Below are 17719 nucleotides of genomic sequence, written 5' to 3' on the forward strand. Positions count from 1 at the left end.
CACTTGACTTCAGCCAACCAAGAGAGCAGGCTGGCTTCAGGAAGGGATATTCAACGATAGATCATATCCATGTCATCAATCAGGTAATCGAGAAATCTGCGGAGTACGATCAACCTCTCTATATGGCTTTCATAGACTATGAAAAGGCATTTGATTCAGTAGAGATACCAGCAGTCATAGAGACATTGCGTAATCAAGGAGTACAGGAGGCATACGTGAATATCTTAGAAAACATCTACAAGGATTCCACAGCTACCTTGGTTCTCCACAAGAAAAGTAGAAAGTTACCTATCAAGAAAGGGGCCAGGCAAGGAGGCACAATCTCTCCAATGGTATTCACTGCATGCCTAGAAGAAGTATTCAAGCTCTTAGACTGGGAAAGCTTAGGAGTGAGGATCAACGGTGAATATCTCAGCAACCTTCGGTTTGCAGATGACATTGTCCTATTCAGCAACAATGGAGACGAATTACAGCAAATGATTGAGTACCTTAATCGAGAAAGTGTAGGAATTGGGTTGAAGATGAATATGCAGAAGACAAAGATAATGTCAAATAGCCTGGCAAGGGAGCAAGAATTCATGATCGCCAATCAGCCTCTAGAGTCTGTAAAGGAGTACGTTTATCTAGGTCAATTACTCACAGGGAACCCTGATCACGAGAAAGAAATTTACAGAAGAATAAAATTGGGTTGGAGTGCATACGGCAGGCATTGCCAAATCCTGACTGGGAGATTACCATTGTCGTTGAAAAGAAAAGTGTGCAATTATTGCATTCTACCGGTGCTAACATGTGGGGAAGAAACTTGGAGGTTAACAAAGAAGCTCGAGAACAAGTTAAGGACCGCACAAAGAGCGATGGAACGAAAAATCTTAGGACTAACGTTAAGAGACAGGAAGAGAGCGGTGTGGACCAGGGAACAAACGAGGATAGCCGATATTCTAGTTGACATTAAGCAGAAGAAATGGAGCTGGGCAGGCCACGTAATGCGTAGGATGGATAACCGGCGGACCATTAGGGTTACAGAATGGATACCAAGAGAAGGGAAGCGCAGTCGAGGTCGGCAGAAAACCAGATGGGATGATGAAGTTAGGAAATTTGCAGGCGCAAGTTGGAATACGCTAGCGCAAGACAGGGGTAATTGGAGATCGCAGGGAGAGGCCTTCGTCCTGCAGTGGTCATAAAATATATGCTGATGATGATGGTGATGATCAATGAATAACGGCTATCTTTGAGGGGGAAGGAACAGCATAAAAAATATAAAGCAATTTGCCAAGACAAACACTTCGCTGTTCTTTTTGCTTAGCAAAAACTAAAAAAATAGGATAAAAATTTTTAATATGTCAATGAAACTTGAACTACGTACGTGTTCAAAATATTATCCTTTATACGAGAAAGCTCCGCAGAATAGCTAGAAAAGAGGACAAAGGCGTGAAAAGGTCTTCAAACGCGCTGTTGTCCTGGATGGTGCCCAACGAAAATGCAGGTTTGAAAATTTTGACACAAGAAGCGTATTCGCGCACTATTATGGAGTGTTGTATGCGGGGAGACAGATATCTCGGGTATTTTATGTACTGTTTTCTTCCAATTCCAGCTGTAGATTGATACATATCGTAAAATAAAGGTAGCCATAAATATTTTTGTCTGATATCGATTGAAAACGAGGACGGGGGGGGGAGCTAATTTTCGTCGCATTTCAGAAGTGCTTTTATTGTACTGAAAGTCGTCTGGTACGTATCAAGCTGCTCTTAGCCGCATGCGCTCCGGCTTCTGCATATCGTGGCAGAAAACGAAGCGATTATTAAATTGTGCTTTCCTAAACTGAAAAAAAAAACACATATTACCAATCTGTGAACCGAGGTGCGTGGGTGATCGTTTGTCTTTGAAATATAAAAAATGTACACGGTTGATTTAAAGTAATAATATTATTGCGCCTTGCGTCCGTGTGGGTTCTTCTGGTGGCAGCTGGCCCTAGGCAGCTACAATCGTCCATCTTTGGTCAATAAGCACAGAAAAAAGCCTGTGACACCGAGGTTTGAAGCCGGTCACATTTAGAGTGTCCTTTTCAGAGTGAACGCTTTTCCAAACCTTATGAAGAGTGACGCGCACTTTCCTCTTTATCAGTTGTATGCACCAGGTGCAACGGTGTCATCAGTGCGACTGAGCTGCGTCGAAGCAATGTACCCCAAAAAAAACTGTACACTTTGCTACACAAATGGTCTTTCAGTTCATTGAAGAAATGCAATAATCTTAGAAGACCCATCCGTAAAAAAAAAAAAGATTTTTCAAAATTTAGTTTTATCCATTAAGTCATGCTATTCTCATGACTATATGTACATCCTTCGTATCAAAGTATTTCTGTACCCAAATTTTTCCTAGTGCTGTATGCATTAGTATTGAAACACGCGCGCGTAGAAACAATAATAATATTATTAATAAATAATAAAGATTGTCACGTTGTGCCCACCAGTGCGGTTTTGTCCCCGTATTTTTGCAATCTTCGGTTCAAGTAGGTGAATGTGGAGACATCCTTGAAGTCCTCCAATTCAGGGTACGGTGAATATACTATGCCATTAACAATCTTCGCACGCATCTGAAAAAGATCAATAAAGGAATCTGAGTAATTGAATATATGAGGTGTTTGTAATTTTAATGGCCATTAGATTTATGCCCTTTATATAATTTGTTGTGAAGGCGGACGCTAGTCTAGGATCGGTTTAATTCTTTATCCGAAGCAAAAAGAAAGCACGCCGCAATCAAATGTTCGGTGGATGATGACATGTGCAGTAATTTCATTTTTGGAGACAGCCGTACATGTGTCAATGAACACTGATTACGTACCTTAGTAAGGCACGCTGTGAAGAGCCACCACCGTGAAATCCGAGGACATCGTAGAAGACACTCTAATATCATCATTATTAGTAGTAATAACTACAGTACTTGCTCAAATGTAAGCCAATCCTTCGCTTTTAAAGTTATTGCACGAAAGTTGGCTGTTGGCTGATATTCGTGGATGCGCTTTGGTCGCAACCACCAGACTCTGCCCCCCCCCCCCCCCCCACACAAAAAGGCCGGTGCGACGAAGTGGCGAAAAGTGTCACTGATTTTATTAGGACACAAAGAGAAACGGGGATGTCTGTAACGACGATGATCATACAGGCGATGGTAGTCGCAAATGCTGGCCGCGTCGCTCGGAACAAGTTCAGACGCTAGTCTACTTCGACACTTCTGCTTTGCTTAGTCAGGTAGTGAACTAACTGGGCCGCGGCGGCATGGGTTAAAATTTTGGGCGATCTGATAATGCGAGCATTTCGAGAATGCGCGTCTCCGAAATGTTGCACGTTGTCTTCGCAGGCGAATGGCTTTCTTACAGCGAAGGTGGCTATGGCTAAGATCTCGGGATTTTTTCCGCGTCCGTCACGTCGACAGAAAACCGCGGTGGGCCGATCCCGGCAGCAGTGCAGGGCCCGGAGCAATGGCTCATACCCCCGTAAGGCAGATGCGGGAGGCAAACATACAGCACAGCTTTCGTTTCAATACGAAACTAAAAAAAATGTGGTTGATCCCTCTTATATAGGAATCGGTATAGAACACGAAAGTGAAACGTGTCTTCACAGAAGTAGTGTAATGTTTATTGCACATTGATATATAATGTCTATTGGTGTTTCGTGGCTAAAGCGCCCTTAGGCGTTGATGCACCCACGCTGACGCCTGGTGGCACGTCTCCTCCATCACGACTACCAACGTCGATGACCATGAGCAACCGTCGTGCATATGGAAGCTGCACTACGCTGCACACGCTAGCACAACGCGAAAGACGAAGCACGTAACTGACACACTAATACAACGCGCAAGACAAAGCACGTAACTGAATCGTCACCGAGTCAAATCAGCGCGTACAGCGCGTCGTAATTGCAGCCTCCGCGATCAACTTCAGAAACATTTTCAGAGCTAATTGCGGAGGCCACGCTCCGCTGTGCTGAGTACGGTGAACGCCACCTAAGTGGCGTTGGTAGTGCTTCTTGATGCCAGCGTCCCTTCGAATGCTGGCATCGAGGCGTCGTAGTGCTGAGACCACCGAAGCGTTCACTGTCGGTGCGCGTTAGTGTCATAATGCAGTACTTCTCTTTTCTGCTCGTAGGCGGCGGCACCGCCCCGAGCAAGAGCGCGGGTACACGGAGGAGTGTTAGATATATAAGGCGCGTCTGTGTAGCTCTCTGCAAATGCGTTTGTGGCGCAATGGGTTAAACGCTCGGCGATCTATCGTCGCGGACCGAGAGGTCGTGGGTTCGATTTCCAAATTTTGCATGTTTGTGGAACTTTTTCTTCTGGTTTCTTTCTTTGTATTATGTTCTATGACGTATTTCCGTGACGGAAATACGTCAGTGAAGTCTTGGTGGACCCCGGCATAAAACACTTTCGTGTTAAAAACGTCAAACCACATGATTGATGACGAGGTGCGCGCACTTCCGCGTTGATCAACGTACGCTTCCGCCGATCCCTCACCGGTGATCGTTGTCGGAGACTTTAACGTAGTGATCTAACCGCCGGAAACAAAGCAGTGGTTCACCCACTTCGTGGAAGAGTTTGGCCTCGGTTATTTCAACGATCCGAGTCAACCAACTACCGTACGCGGGTCACGCATCGATTTAACTTCGGCCAAAGTCATTTCTCAAATAAGAACTGGAAACATCCGTAGACAGTTTTAGTACTGCGTACGTTCTACGTGCTACGTTCTGCGAAGTGCGCATGTGCAGAACGCAACACGAACGGTACGTGATGCGCACGCGGCAGCTGCGTACACACGCATGCAATTCGTGCGCACGTACCTGGGGAGCCTCACGTGCTGCTCTCGTGGTTCTCGTTTGTTCGGGAGAGCGCGAGACAAAAGAGTAAAAAAAAAAAAAACAGCGCGAGACAAAAGGCGCAATATGTTTACGTACACCCGGCGACAAAATAAGGTGGGACATGAAATATGAGAAAAAGCTGAATATCTCCGCAGCCTGTAGAAGTAGCCAGTAAAACACTGTACGACAATGTTGTTAGCATATTCTAGGCGAAGCCCGAAATGCAAATACTAAGCTTCGTTGTGAGGCTGCGGAAATATTCAGCTTTTCATCAGATTTCATGCCCCGGCTTATTTTGTCGCCGGGTGTACGTAGGCGTTTGCTTGTGCTAAAAGCGCTGTCGTGACACCTGCTGCCACGTTCCGCAAAGCCCTTGCGTGCTGCGTACATATCATCATGCGGCAGTACTAAAACTTTCTAGTGTGTACATAGCGACCAGAAACATTGAAATTGACAAGCTTCAACAGCTTCTTCTGAACTATAGTTACAAAATCAGCACAATGTGTTTACCAATAAAACAAGGTAAACTGCACACATGGCAGTATTGCTTTTTAATAGGCGTGGGCGGATACTCGAAGTTTCTAATACGAATCGAATATCACTCATTAACTATTCCTGCTCGCATTAGAAAAGGAACTCTTAGGTATATTCGAATGCTCAAAACTACCCAAATATTTCGCAACAAGTGGCGGTTAAAGTCTGCTTGCCCTTCCCCGTTTGCTGAAAAAAATATATGATATTATCTCCAGTGAAACAACGAGAAACTTTTTCGAAGCAATGCTAAAACAAAATGGGTAATGCAAGCTTTGTTTCGGTTTCACTGCAGAATAGTAAACGACAACCCGTAGTTACTGCTTGTCGAATGTCATTTAGCAATTTTGGCCGCCGAGTCATGTAGCATTTATACCTTTTTTTGCTGGAAATTTATGCCGCACAGGTCCTTTAGTAGCTTTCTTCCCAAGAAACTTCTAATCTTTTTTTGACAACCATTTATTTAGCATTTTCGGAAAACTAATCATACGCAACCTTTAGTTTCGGGAAAGTTGTTTCCAAGAGGCTCTAAAAATGATGGTAACATTCTAAACCGCAGAGTCGCCAACAACATTTTGTGCAACATTCGTGCAGCCTTTTAACAAGAATTAGTGATATTGTTCGCAAAACTAATCATCATGATAGCTATCTTTTCGAAACTAGTCTTTACAGCTAGCTTGTCCCCTAAATATACTGACATAAATATTCCTGCTGTAAAACTACCTTTGTGCATTTGACTATCCGATATTCGATTAGTATTCGAAAAAATTTATTATTGCCAACCTCTACTATTTATTGCTTTCCGAGAAAGTAATAGCACAATTTGTGTTGTCACTAACTCCATGTTCTAGCCTTGCAAAATAGGTATATGTTTCGTGGCATTTAGCATCTTATACAATCTCAGTCTGGTTACGCGAAGCATAGCTTCGAATAGGTCAGAACCCTGGTTCTGCTTTTTTTGGCTAGTAAGTTTTCAGCGAAAACAAAACTGCTGCATTACACTGGACCATCGTACGCGAAGAAGGAGCATTCCATTCCAGCACGTCTTATAAGCTGGTAGCAAAATCACTGGCTGTTAAGCATTTTTCACTCCTTTATCCCTGCAGGCACTTGCATAAACACTGTAAACTGAAAAAAAAAAACGTCGCAGTTTCGCCCGAAAAGCGAAGCTTCGATTGCGATAGCAAATTAGCAGAGAGCCATACGAAGTAAGGATAGTAGTTTTATCGGCCATATCGACTTGTAAACATTCGCTTGCTAACTAGATTAACAAGCATAGTGTGAGCGCGCACAGGAAACATGCACACCACACACTCACAGTGAAGACGCTGGGGTGAGGAAACGCGGCAGCAGCAGCGAGCGAAGTGCCTTTCGTGCAGTTGTATATCGCTTCAACACAAACCGGGCGCCGAGAACACACAGCACGCCCAAACCTACAAGCCTCCGACGCACCTATAGACTCCACCCCCAACGCAGCTCGCTCTAAAGATACGGCCGCGCGCAGCCGCCACATACACTTGCAGTCGGAGTAGAACTCCCTCCCTCCCCTCGCCCCTTTGCCTCGCAACGTTGGGTTTCTCGCGCACGGCGAAAGACGACGCACTTACTGCCCGCTTTTTAGATGCGAAGCATCTTATGCTAGGGGCTATGTCACTCCCTCCCTCCCTACTCCCTCCATCCATCCAACCGCCGTGCGTCCACACCCCTACTGCACATGCGCATCCTCCTCCCCCTTCTCTCCTCTCCTTGTCTCATCTCCTCTCCTCTCGGCATTCCTCCTCTTCTCTCCGACGCTGCTCTCCTCTCCGGATTGCGCAACGAATGGCAACACCTGCGGCTCCGCGCGCGATAATGCGAAGCAGCTTAGGTTAGAGGCGCGACGGTAGGCGCTTCAGAGGCACCGGCAACAGTCACCAACGCCGCGCGCGTTCGGTGCGAACGCGGGCAAAACGCCGACGGCGTCGACAACAGTTCTGCGCGTTGCTGGTGCTGCTGCATGTCCAAGTTTATACAGCTGATAAAACTACCTTGAGTAGACCACTTCGCATACAACTCAGGGTTCCCCTACGGGAAGATGGTGTAATTTTATTGCGATAGCAATTATATGGACACTTCAACCGGATTTCTGCCGTCGGCGTCGCCGTCGCCGTCGTCGTCACCGTCGCCGTGAGGTTCCGTATAGATAAAATCTTCGCCGCGCGCCGTATGCCCCAGCGGAAGCGTGCGGGGATGCGCGCTATCACGGAGAGCGAACGCACTCAATCTCCCACGCGCAAGCAAGGAAGCGGAAAGCCAGCGCCGGAGGGAGCCGGGGGTGGGGGGGGGGGGGGACTTCTCTGCCAACAACCGCGCTCGTCGCTCGTCCGCCCAGTCTCTTATCTCTCCCACGCGCAAGCAAGGAAGCGGGAAGCCAGCGCCGGAGGGAGCGGGGGGGGGGGGGGGTGGCGCACTTCAACGCTGCCAACAACCGCGCTCGTCGTTCGTTCGACCGCACCGTCGCTTATCTCCACACGGCTCTGACCTTTATGCGCCGTGCATTCGCCGCTCAGTTTCCGTTGAAGCGATAGACCGCACGTACCTTCGCCCGCTGCGCGGCGTATGCGCTCGCTGCCAGCATTTTGACAGTCGTTGGCTGCAGTCATTCAGTGTGATCTATTCATGTTAGTTTGTGCGCGCTCACACCACGCTTGTTCATTCAGTTAGTAATAGTCGGGCCACATTTTCCAACGCACGCTACACATGCAATGCTGCCCAGATCGGCAGTGCAGCACTACAGGTGTGTCCCTTCGCACGCGCTGCCCACGGTAAGCGCTTCTCATCAACACCACCGTTTCACACGCGCCTTCTCGTGGTCATCGAGTCTCTCTTCATGTCGGTCTACTTACGCCGCAGCACACCTGCTTACTTAATCAGCTCATGTTTACTACAATTCATATTGCTACCAAGGCCGCTCACCTTACTTCGTATGACATTGCTGTGTTGCTATCGCATTCATTGCTTCGCCCTTAGGGTGAAACTGTGACATTTTTTTCCGTTACGCGCGGGCGAGATTGGGTTTGATTGAGCCTGCGCTGTCGGCTCCCCTCGCACGCTTTCACTCGCACATACAGCGTAGGGCGCGCGGCGACAGTGTTATTGCCCTTGGACTTTATACGGAACCTCACGGCGGCGACGACGGCGACGACGACGGAACAAATTCGCCTAGAGTGTCCATATAATTTTCATCGCAATAATGTATTAACGCCATGGCGTTAAGGGCCCCGTGTCCCAGAAAATCCGGCGTCTGCAACCGGCGTCGGCGTGCGATATCGGCGGTTGGCGGAGAAAATAATCCCCAACCGACGCAGGCCCTCCGAATATATATAGGTACATGTATATGCCACGCCTTCTTATATGACATGCGGTATATGCGGGTTATATTGTCACATCATTCTATCATTAATGGTGCTCATACCTTGTCTTGCATTCTTGGCAAAGCTATTCCTCGGAATTTTGAGAATGACAATCGACAAACAAATGTCATGAAACAAAGCACCCACATCGCATGCCTTTTGTGTTAAATCTTCTCAGACTGAAATAATAAAATTACGAAACAAAAACGTAAACCTGAAAATTATGCAATCTTTTGGCGCGGCTGTGCAAGCCACAAGCAAGAGGCCGCGTTTCCACCAGAAAGCTCGCCTACGTGCATCGCGTTCGCCGCCAGTGTTTCCCGGTAACCATTAGGGTTGCTTAAGCTGCAGTTGTCGGGAAGCGTGAGAAGCAGTCAGGGAACTTTGAATGCTATCGCGTTCCACTCTTAAAAGCGAAGCTTAAGCGTCCTCCAGTTTTTTTGCTCTGTCAAAGGCACTCACCGTAGACATCAAAGCCAGCGATTCGCTAGCAGCGACGCGGGTTCACAAGCGAGTGCTAGCATGTGCGAGATTAATTTTCGGCTGTGGCAGGTATGTTACAAAAAATAGCCATGCATTTAGAGTACGCCGAACGTATTCAAACAAAATGAATCGAAATGTTTTCGAAGAAACATACCCGCCTGCCCCTCGTAGGAAAAGCTTAGCTTTGTCGCACGAAATTGGATGAATTTATCAGTCAGCACTGACTGATCAGAATATCGAGTACTCATTCCATAAATCCATCCCTCCGCCAGCCAATCATTGAGCCAGTTTCTGATTATGTCACTAAGCCTCTTACACTTCTTCGAAGAAACAATTAAGGGCCAATTATACACGGCGGGTGCGTTTAACGCCGCTTGACAACTGAAAAAGTGGAAAATATTGTCGGAGTACTTACTGCACTGAGATGCGCAGGCACTGCCGATTCGCTAAAGGACAAAGGAAGTTCACAGCTTCCGCGAGGCACTCTCACCGGCAGGCCACCGAAAAATGAACGCTCACTGAGAGACCAACAAAACGGCTTTACGGTGCAGTCATCCTGACAAGCCGCGAGGCAGAACAGCGGATGCGTCGGGCGGTGAACATCTGCTGAGAGCTAGCACGTGTTTCAGTGTTTGCTTTGTTTTTTCTAAAGCTGCGCAAAGTGACAAGCTGTATTAGGTTTAATAGCGGAAACGAAACAAAGATTTCAGTTTAAGAGCGTAAATGCAGGTTGCACACTTGCAATGTTTATCAGGCGCAGAATAAGTGAAAAAAAATGATTCTATTGGAAAAATTGTACTGCACCCATCAGAGGAGGAGGAATAACATATATTAATAAAAGTGAGCCGATGGTAGAATCGTCATAGGTGGGTGGTGTGCCTGGTCCAGGATGCCGTGGCCCTGAGCCGGTAGCTTGGCTCTGTTCACCCGACGATGCTGGTCTTCGGGGTACCAGGTGTCAGGACAAAAATGTTGCCGTATGAAAATGAGTTAGAAAAGCTCGTATGTCGTTTACTGTTTTTGTTCCGATGAAATAGGTACCTTAGGCATGTTTAGGTTCATGGAGAGCTATGAAATCGCTTACCGAATGATCCTTAAAAGTTCTATCCGTACCAAACGATCCTTTAAAAGTTTTATTCGTATAGCGGTTGGTATTGGTCTTACTTGCGTCTACATGCTGCAGCAAAATTCGCGATTGCGGAGGCAGCCATGTTAGTATGTCTTTTGTTTAAAAGCAGCCTGTACTGTACAATTCTTGAAAAGCAAGTACCTCAGCGTTAATTTGACGAGAACTGGCATATTCAGCATGGTATGACCGATGGCACTCCAGCGTTGAGCAATTCCCCGCAAGCGAAGGAAAATTGTATCCTTAGGGGTCTTTTCTTGTGTGTTTAACTCATCTCTTTACAGATGTAGAAAAGGGCATTTTAACGAAATAACACAGCCATATGAAGGCGTTATTTTTCCGAATTACCCCTTCACGCCCAACGGATGTATTGCCGAAATGCATAAGTGCGTAGAAACACTTCGCATCCTTGGCCTCTACATTCAGGCGGATCTGAAGGCAACCCACACCATTAAACTCTTAGAACAAGTTGCCCGAATCACACGTATGTTCCGCCGCATCACTGTGATGTGTGGAGTACGCGACATGGTGCGGTAGATGGAGACAGACAAGGAGCAGGCAAGGAATACACGCGCCGAGGCGAATTTTGTGCTGGATGGAAGACGACAACGTCGAAGAGCGTCCGCCACCTGAACACGCGGCGCAAGAAGAGAAAATAAAAGGAAAATGCATCCCATCCGAAGAAAACAAGGATCTTTGAGCGGCCAACCAGCGAAAGTGGTGGAACGCAGGCGATGCACCCGTAGAGAAGCGTTTACTGAGGTTCAAGGAAGAGCCCAGGGCTATGCAGGTGTAACAGCTCGTCTACCCGCTGGCTTAGATATTTCTGTATCCAAGGCCATAGCAGAGGCAGTAGAGAAGGCTACAGAAAAGGCCATGGAACGTCTTGCGACTACTATTTTTGAGTCTTTGGCACAAATGCTGTCTAGTCAGCTGGCGCAGCTCATTAACACAACCTGAACCCAGGTTGAAGCATCCCAAGTTTCAAATATTCTAAATCTAGGTCAAAACAAAACATCATCACCCAATCCGGTAACTAACTCTCCTTGCACAGGACCGTCTACTCATATAGAGACGGAACCAGAACCCCTAACAGACGATTATGAAGAATTTCAGGATGTAGACATGGAACTTAAGAGTCTGAAACGCACCAGATCTCCTCCCCGCAAAATTTCCCCTAAGTCAAAACCTAAAAAATTTGTAAAAGAGAATCTTTCCAAGAAAGACTTCTTGAAAGAGAGTATTTTAGAGCAGGCGGTTTACGCTACCGTTCTATCTTCACCTAAAAATCATTAAAAATCTTACAGTGGAATTGCCGTTCGATTGCTTCTGCTACTACAGATTTATCATATATTTCTTCTGAATTTTCCCCAGACATAATTGTATTACAAGAAACCTGGCTCTCAAATGATCAAAAGTTTTCCTAAAAAATTATCGATTATTTCGTTTGGATCGCCCTACCAGAGGTGGTGGCGTTGTTTTCTTGATTTCAACAAAATTTAGTCACAAGGCCACGATATCGTATTAATGTATGTGTGCTGAATGTGAAATTTTAGCATTAGACATAACACTTCCAGGCTGCTCCCCTTTTTCCCTAGTTAATTTATATTTCCCGGCAGGTGTGCAGGATACCCGATCTCTAGACATCGCATTAGCTTCGTGCAAAAAAGGCATAATACTCGCTGGTGATTTCAATTCTCATCATGTGTCTTGGGGATTTAAAACTGATTTAGGTGGAAAACGCCTGTGGGAATGGACTCTTGACAATAGCCTTTTTTGTCTAAATTCAAAAGTTGTTACATGTGTTCGCGGCCATTCTCAATCAGCTCTCGATCTCACTTTTTCCAGCTCATCTTTAACTATATCATCGTGAAAAACTATGGACTGCGCAACCAACAGCGACCACCTTCCTATTATTTTTGAGATTGATTTCTCTGTGATTCCCCTCAGAAGAAAACATAACACATTTGTAAATTATGACAAACTTCAAAAGGAGTTGAAGTCTACGATGCTCTCCCGTTTGAATATACTAGAGGATATTAGGGCTATGAGTTTCTGAGCAGTTTTAAAACGTTCCTTAAAGAGTTCAGCTTTTAATTTAAACTCCGCCACAGGTAAATATTTTAGCCCGTGGTGGAATTAAGAAGGCACGCGGGCTCACCGAAAACGGAAAGCTGCCTGGAAGAAACTTCTCTGTAATCAATGTCCGAAAAATTAAAGTGATTACCAATTCGTTGCTGCATCTTTCAGCGTACGATAGTTAAAGCCAAATATGAGTATGACGAGAATAAATCAACTTATCTCTCTAATTCTAAAAACAAGAAAGCCCTTTTTTAGATTTTTACGCTCACGAAGGATGATTCCGGTTCCAGCAAATATTGACTATTTCGTCCTTTCGCCACGCGAATTGTCCTAATTATTCGAAAATATTGGAAAGGGCCTAGAAGACAGGTTTTCTTCAATGGTTCCACCATACCAAATGAAATCACTACCGCTAGAAAAATTTAAGGAAGTTACGTTTCAAGAATTGGCGGCTGTTGTTCGCTCTCTGCCTTCTTCATCGCCAGGACCAGATGGAGTTACCACAGCTGTGATAAAAATTCTGTATGAATTGTCCCCGCACGAAATTTTTAATATGGTAAATTATTCTTTAAAAAATGCCTGGATACCCTCAGAATGCAAAATTGCTAAGGTAATTCCAATACTAAAAAAACATGGAGGTGGATATTATTTAGATAGTATTAGACCAATTTCTCTCACATCCAACTTGGTTAAACTAATAGAAAGAATTTTGAATGGCAGAATGACGACATACGTAGCTGAAAATTGGCTTTATATCAGGGTGCTCGATATGGTGTGCGCACGTAGATTTAGAGAGTCGAGTACAACTTGCACGTCGTAGGAGAGAATATTCAGCATCGGTGACTTTAGATCTAGCTAAAGCTTACGATTCCGTGGAGCATGGACTTCTGATAAAGCAACTAGAGATGTACAGGTTTCCGAAATACATCCCGGCGTGGATTGCAGAATTTTTAAGGGAAAGAGAATTCTATTGTTTTCAAAGCGGATGTTCATCGTCAAGGTATAGGCAGAAACGCGGAGTACCACAAGGATCAGTGTTATCTCGTGTTTTATTTAATATATTTTAAGCTCCATTCCTTCGCTCCAGGACATTCATGTATAGGTTTATGCTGATGACATCGCTTTTTTCGCGTCCAATGATGATCTAAATTCGGCAGCAGTGGTTATGGCGGCGTGACTGCTTCTAATTATCGCCTTGAACTCTGTACAGATCTACTGACACTGTCACCTCCGGCTGATTGTCGTCTGCTGTCAGCGTGTATCAGGTGGTACACGTGTCAAGCCTGGCTGCTTCCCTCTCGTGGCTGACTTGCTGAGCTGGCTTGGGCTGCCTTTCTGCGCCTGCCGGGTCTGCATTTCCGTCGCCTAGCGGGGAGGAGATCCTTCATAAGGACCCACCTCTGGACGGCGCCGATCATTCGGCAGCAGTGGTTGTGGCGGCGTGACTGCTTCTAATTATCGCCTTGAACTCTGTACCGGTTGGTGCTTTGCCAATACTTTCTTTTTTTTCTTGTGCTCTGTCGTAGCCACTGCCGCTGCTGCCATTGTGTGTTGCGATTGCATCTTGCATCTTGTCATCACGCCTACAAATGCTGAATTGGCAAAGGAGATCGACGCTCTCCGTTCTGAGGTTGCGGCCATGCGAGACAGCCTTCAGACGTTCAATGCACTTTATGAATCAGTCAAGACCAGAAATGAAGCTCTCGCAAAAGAAAACAAGGCGTTGAGGGACGAAAACAAATCAGTGAAAGATGACTGCAGCCTATTCTCGCGGCGGCTTGCTGACGTTGAACAATATTCACGGGCGAACAACGTCGAAATAAAAGGTATCCCGAAGACTGAAGGTGAGAGCTGCCTCGCTGTCGTGCAGGCCATTGGCAAGAAAGTTGGCTGCGCAATTGCTCCCAGTGATATAGACATAGCGCACCGTGTACCGGGAAAGCAGGGCACACATATAATTGCGCGGTTCTGCTCACGGTAAAAAAAAAAAAAAACAGACTTCGCGGTAAAAGCAAGAAAGGCAAGACTAAACACAAGAGCTATTGGGCTTTCTGGGAATTCAGTTGCCCCCATCTACGTCAATGACCACCTGACGCCACAGAATAAGCGACTTTTCGCACAGGCCCTTGAGCTGAAAAAAGCTAAGGGATGGAAATTTCTCTGGACAGATAATTGCATTATCAAGGCCAGGAAATCGGAAGATAGTAGAGTGCACCGCATCTCTGGCGTGGGTGATCTTGCCGTATTTAAATAACTTGTCATCGTACGCACCTGTTTACCACTTCAGTCGCTTTACAGAATGGACTCGTCCATATTTTCATTCGAACGCACGAAAGCACTTATCAAGGACAATGCGTCTGCATTCTCTTTAATTCATTTTAACATCCGGAGCCTTCGCAAACACTACGATGACGTTTGTGCTTTCTTTTCAGTCATCGATCACACGTTTTCATTCATATGTTTATCAGAAACTTGGTTGACCTCACATGACGGCGCCTTGTACGGAATCCCTGGCTACATATAAGAATATTGTCATCGTGAGGATAGTCGTGGTGGCGGTTCAGCTGTTCTTGTTGATTCTACTGTACCATATCGGCGGCGACTTGACGTGTCATTAAGCACACCACTTTGTGAATCCGTATGCATTGAAATTGACCATCATCATCTGCCAATGACTAACCGTAACACCGTCATTCTATCACTTTACCGATCACCCTCTTCATCATATGCAGAATTTTGCGCAGAATTTGAAGTAATGTTAAACAAGTTAATTGAAGAGAACAAGAATGTAGTTATCTGTGGTGACATAAACATTAACATTGCTGATCAACACAGCCAATCCTGCTCTGAACACGTACGCCGTTTTCTTGGTTGCGGCTTTTCGTCAGTAATACGTACTCCAACTAGATACGATTCCAATACATTGATCGATCACATCTTGGTCAGTCTGCCTACCGACGATATTACAGCAGGAGTGTTGGACTATGCTATTACGGATCATTACCCGATATTTTTGTGTTTCGGGTCTAAAGAGTTCCACCGTATTAGAAATAACGTGCGCACTACTTTTGATTCAAAAAAAAATTTGGACACCATTCGAAACACTAATTGGAGCGAACTATATCACGAAAATAACCCCGAAACTGCATTCGAATCTTTTTCAACTAAGATAAGAGAATGTATCAGTCAGTCTTCTTCTGAAATCACGGTTAAGCAATGGTTTCGTATGCCTAGGAATCCTTGGATCACTAAGGCACTAATGAATTCTATAATGAAGAAAGATAATCTTCGCAGGAAGGTCAAGGCAGAACCGTTTAATCATTCCCTAAAGTGTCGGCTAAAAATTTATTCCAATATTCTGGGAGCTGCTCTGAGGCACGCTAAACGGGAATAGTATCAAAATAAGATTAGAAATAATTGTGGCAACACCAGGCAGAAGTGGCAAGTAATTAATTAAAGAATTTCTTAACAACAACGAGCCTAAAACACACCCAGCTGCCATAACTCTTAACGAAAACAGATACACGGATTCTGGTTCCATCGCTGAAGTTTTCAGTTCACATTTCAGTGCCCCTGTAGATACTAATAAAACCACTCAATCGGAACTCACACTGCCAAGTCTTCCACGTACTCCTCAATCTTTCTTTTATTGCGATAGCAATTATATGGACACTTCAACCGGATTTCTGCCGTCGGCGTCGCCGTCGTCGTCGCCGTCGCCGTGAGGTTCCCTATAGATAAAATCTTCGCCGCGCGCCGTATGCCCGAGCGGAAGCGTGCGGGGACGCGCGCTATCACGGAGAGCGAACGCACTCATCTCCCACGCGCAAGCAAGCAAGCAGGAAGCCAGCGCCGGAGGGAGCGGGGGGGGGGGGGGGCACTTCTACTCTGCCAACAACCGCGCTCGTCGCTCGTCCGCACCGTCTCTTATCTCCACACGGCTCTGACCTTTATGCGCCGTGCATTCGCCGCTCAGTTTCCGTTGAAGCGATAGACCGCACGTACCTTCGCCCGCTGCGGCGTATGCTTGCTGCCAGCGTTTTGACAGTCGTTGTCTGCAGTCATTCAGTGTGATCTATTCGTGTTTGTTTGTGCGCGCTCACACCACGCTTGTTCATTCAGTTAGTAATAGTCGGGCGACATTTTCCAACGCACGCTACACATGCAATGCTGTCCGGATCGGCAGTGCAGCGCTACAGGTGTGTCCCTTCGCACGCGCTGCCCACGGGAAGCGCTTCTCATCAACACCACCGTTTCACACGCGCCTTCTCGTGGTCATCGAGTCTCTCTTCATGTCGGTCTACTTATGCCGCAGCACACCTGCTTACTTAATCAGCTCATGTTTACTACAATTCATATTGCTACCGAAGCCGCTCACCTTACTTCGTATGAGATTGCTGTGTTGCTATCGCATTCATTGCTTCGCCCTTAGGACGAAACTGTGACATTTTTTGTACCCCACGGCACCAGATGAAGTTAACGATATTATCTTATCATCAAAGAATACTGGCCCAGGTCTCGATCAAATTAGCGCTTCCAAAATTAAACTTGTATCAAATGAGCTTTCACCAATCTTAGCCTATTTCATCAATAAGCTTTTTTCAGCTGCTGTGTTTCCTCATAGCCTGAAAGCAGGTAAAATTATCCCGATTTTTAAGAAAGGTGATCGCGAATGCTCTAACAACTATTGCCCAATATGCATTTTACCTTTCTTTAGTAAAGTAATTGAAAAACTAATCTACATCCGCTTAATGAAATACTTATCCAAATTTGACTTATTATCTGATGACCAATTTGGCTTCCGTCCAGGTTTTTCAACAGAGGTTGCACTAATGACTTTCACTGACAGAGATAAATTGGCAATTGATGAAGGCCTACTTTTTGGAGCTGTGTTCATTGATTTTACTAAGGCCTTTGATACAATTAATCACAACATTCTCTTTCATAAACTTGACTGTTACGGCATATCTGGACCCCCCTTACAGCTGATTAAAAGCTATCTTACTAACCGGACGCAAGTTGTTCAAATAAATGATTCATTCTCATCTCCAAAAATCACTAACGTTAGCGTTCCCCAGGGATCGATCCTGATACCCCTCCTGTTTTTGTTATTTATAAATGATTTACCACTTCGTTTGAAACACACTAATGCTCTTCTCTATGCTGATGACACTACAATTTTTACCCCACATAAGGACCCACTCATACTACAACATTCACTAAACATCGACTTAGATAACGTTCTTTCATGGTGTGAATCG

At 45.6% G+C, this 17719-nt stretch overlaps 1 protein-coding gene across 1 annotated transcript in view; it reads right to left on the reverse strand.

Moving 5' to 3' along the window:
- The window catches only part of LOC119463702 (uncharacterized), a 74053-nt gene extending 64290 nt beyond the window's left edge, over positions 1–9763 (reverse strand). The window contains exons 1-2 of the mRNA XM_049656186.1: positions 9666–9763; positions 2465–2590 (exon numbers count right to left, since the gene is read on the reverse strand). Coding sequence (XP_049512143.1) covers positions 2465–2590 — 126 coding nt within the window. The 5' untranslated portion in view covers positions 9666–9763. The remainder of the gene's footprint in view (positions 1–2464; positions 2591–9665) is intronic.
- Between the last annotated feature and the right edge of the window lie 7956 nt (positions 9764–17719).

Source organism: Dermacentor silvarum, chromosome 9, assembly GCF_013339745.2.
Source record: "Dermacentor silvarum isolate Dsil-2018 chromosome 9, BIME_Dsil_1.4, whole genome shotgun sequence".
Classification (NCBI taxonomy): domain Eukaryota; kingdom Metazoa; phylum Arthropoda; class Arachnida; order Ixodida; family Ixodidae; genus Dermacentor; species Dermacentor silvarum.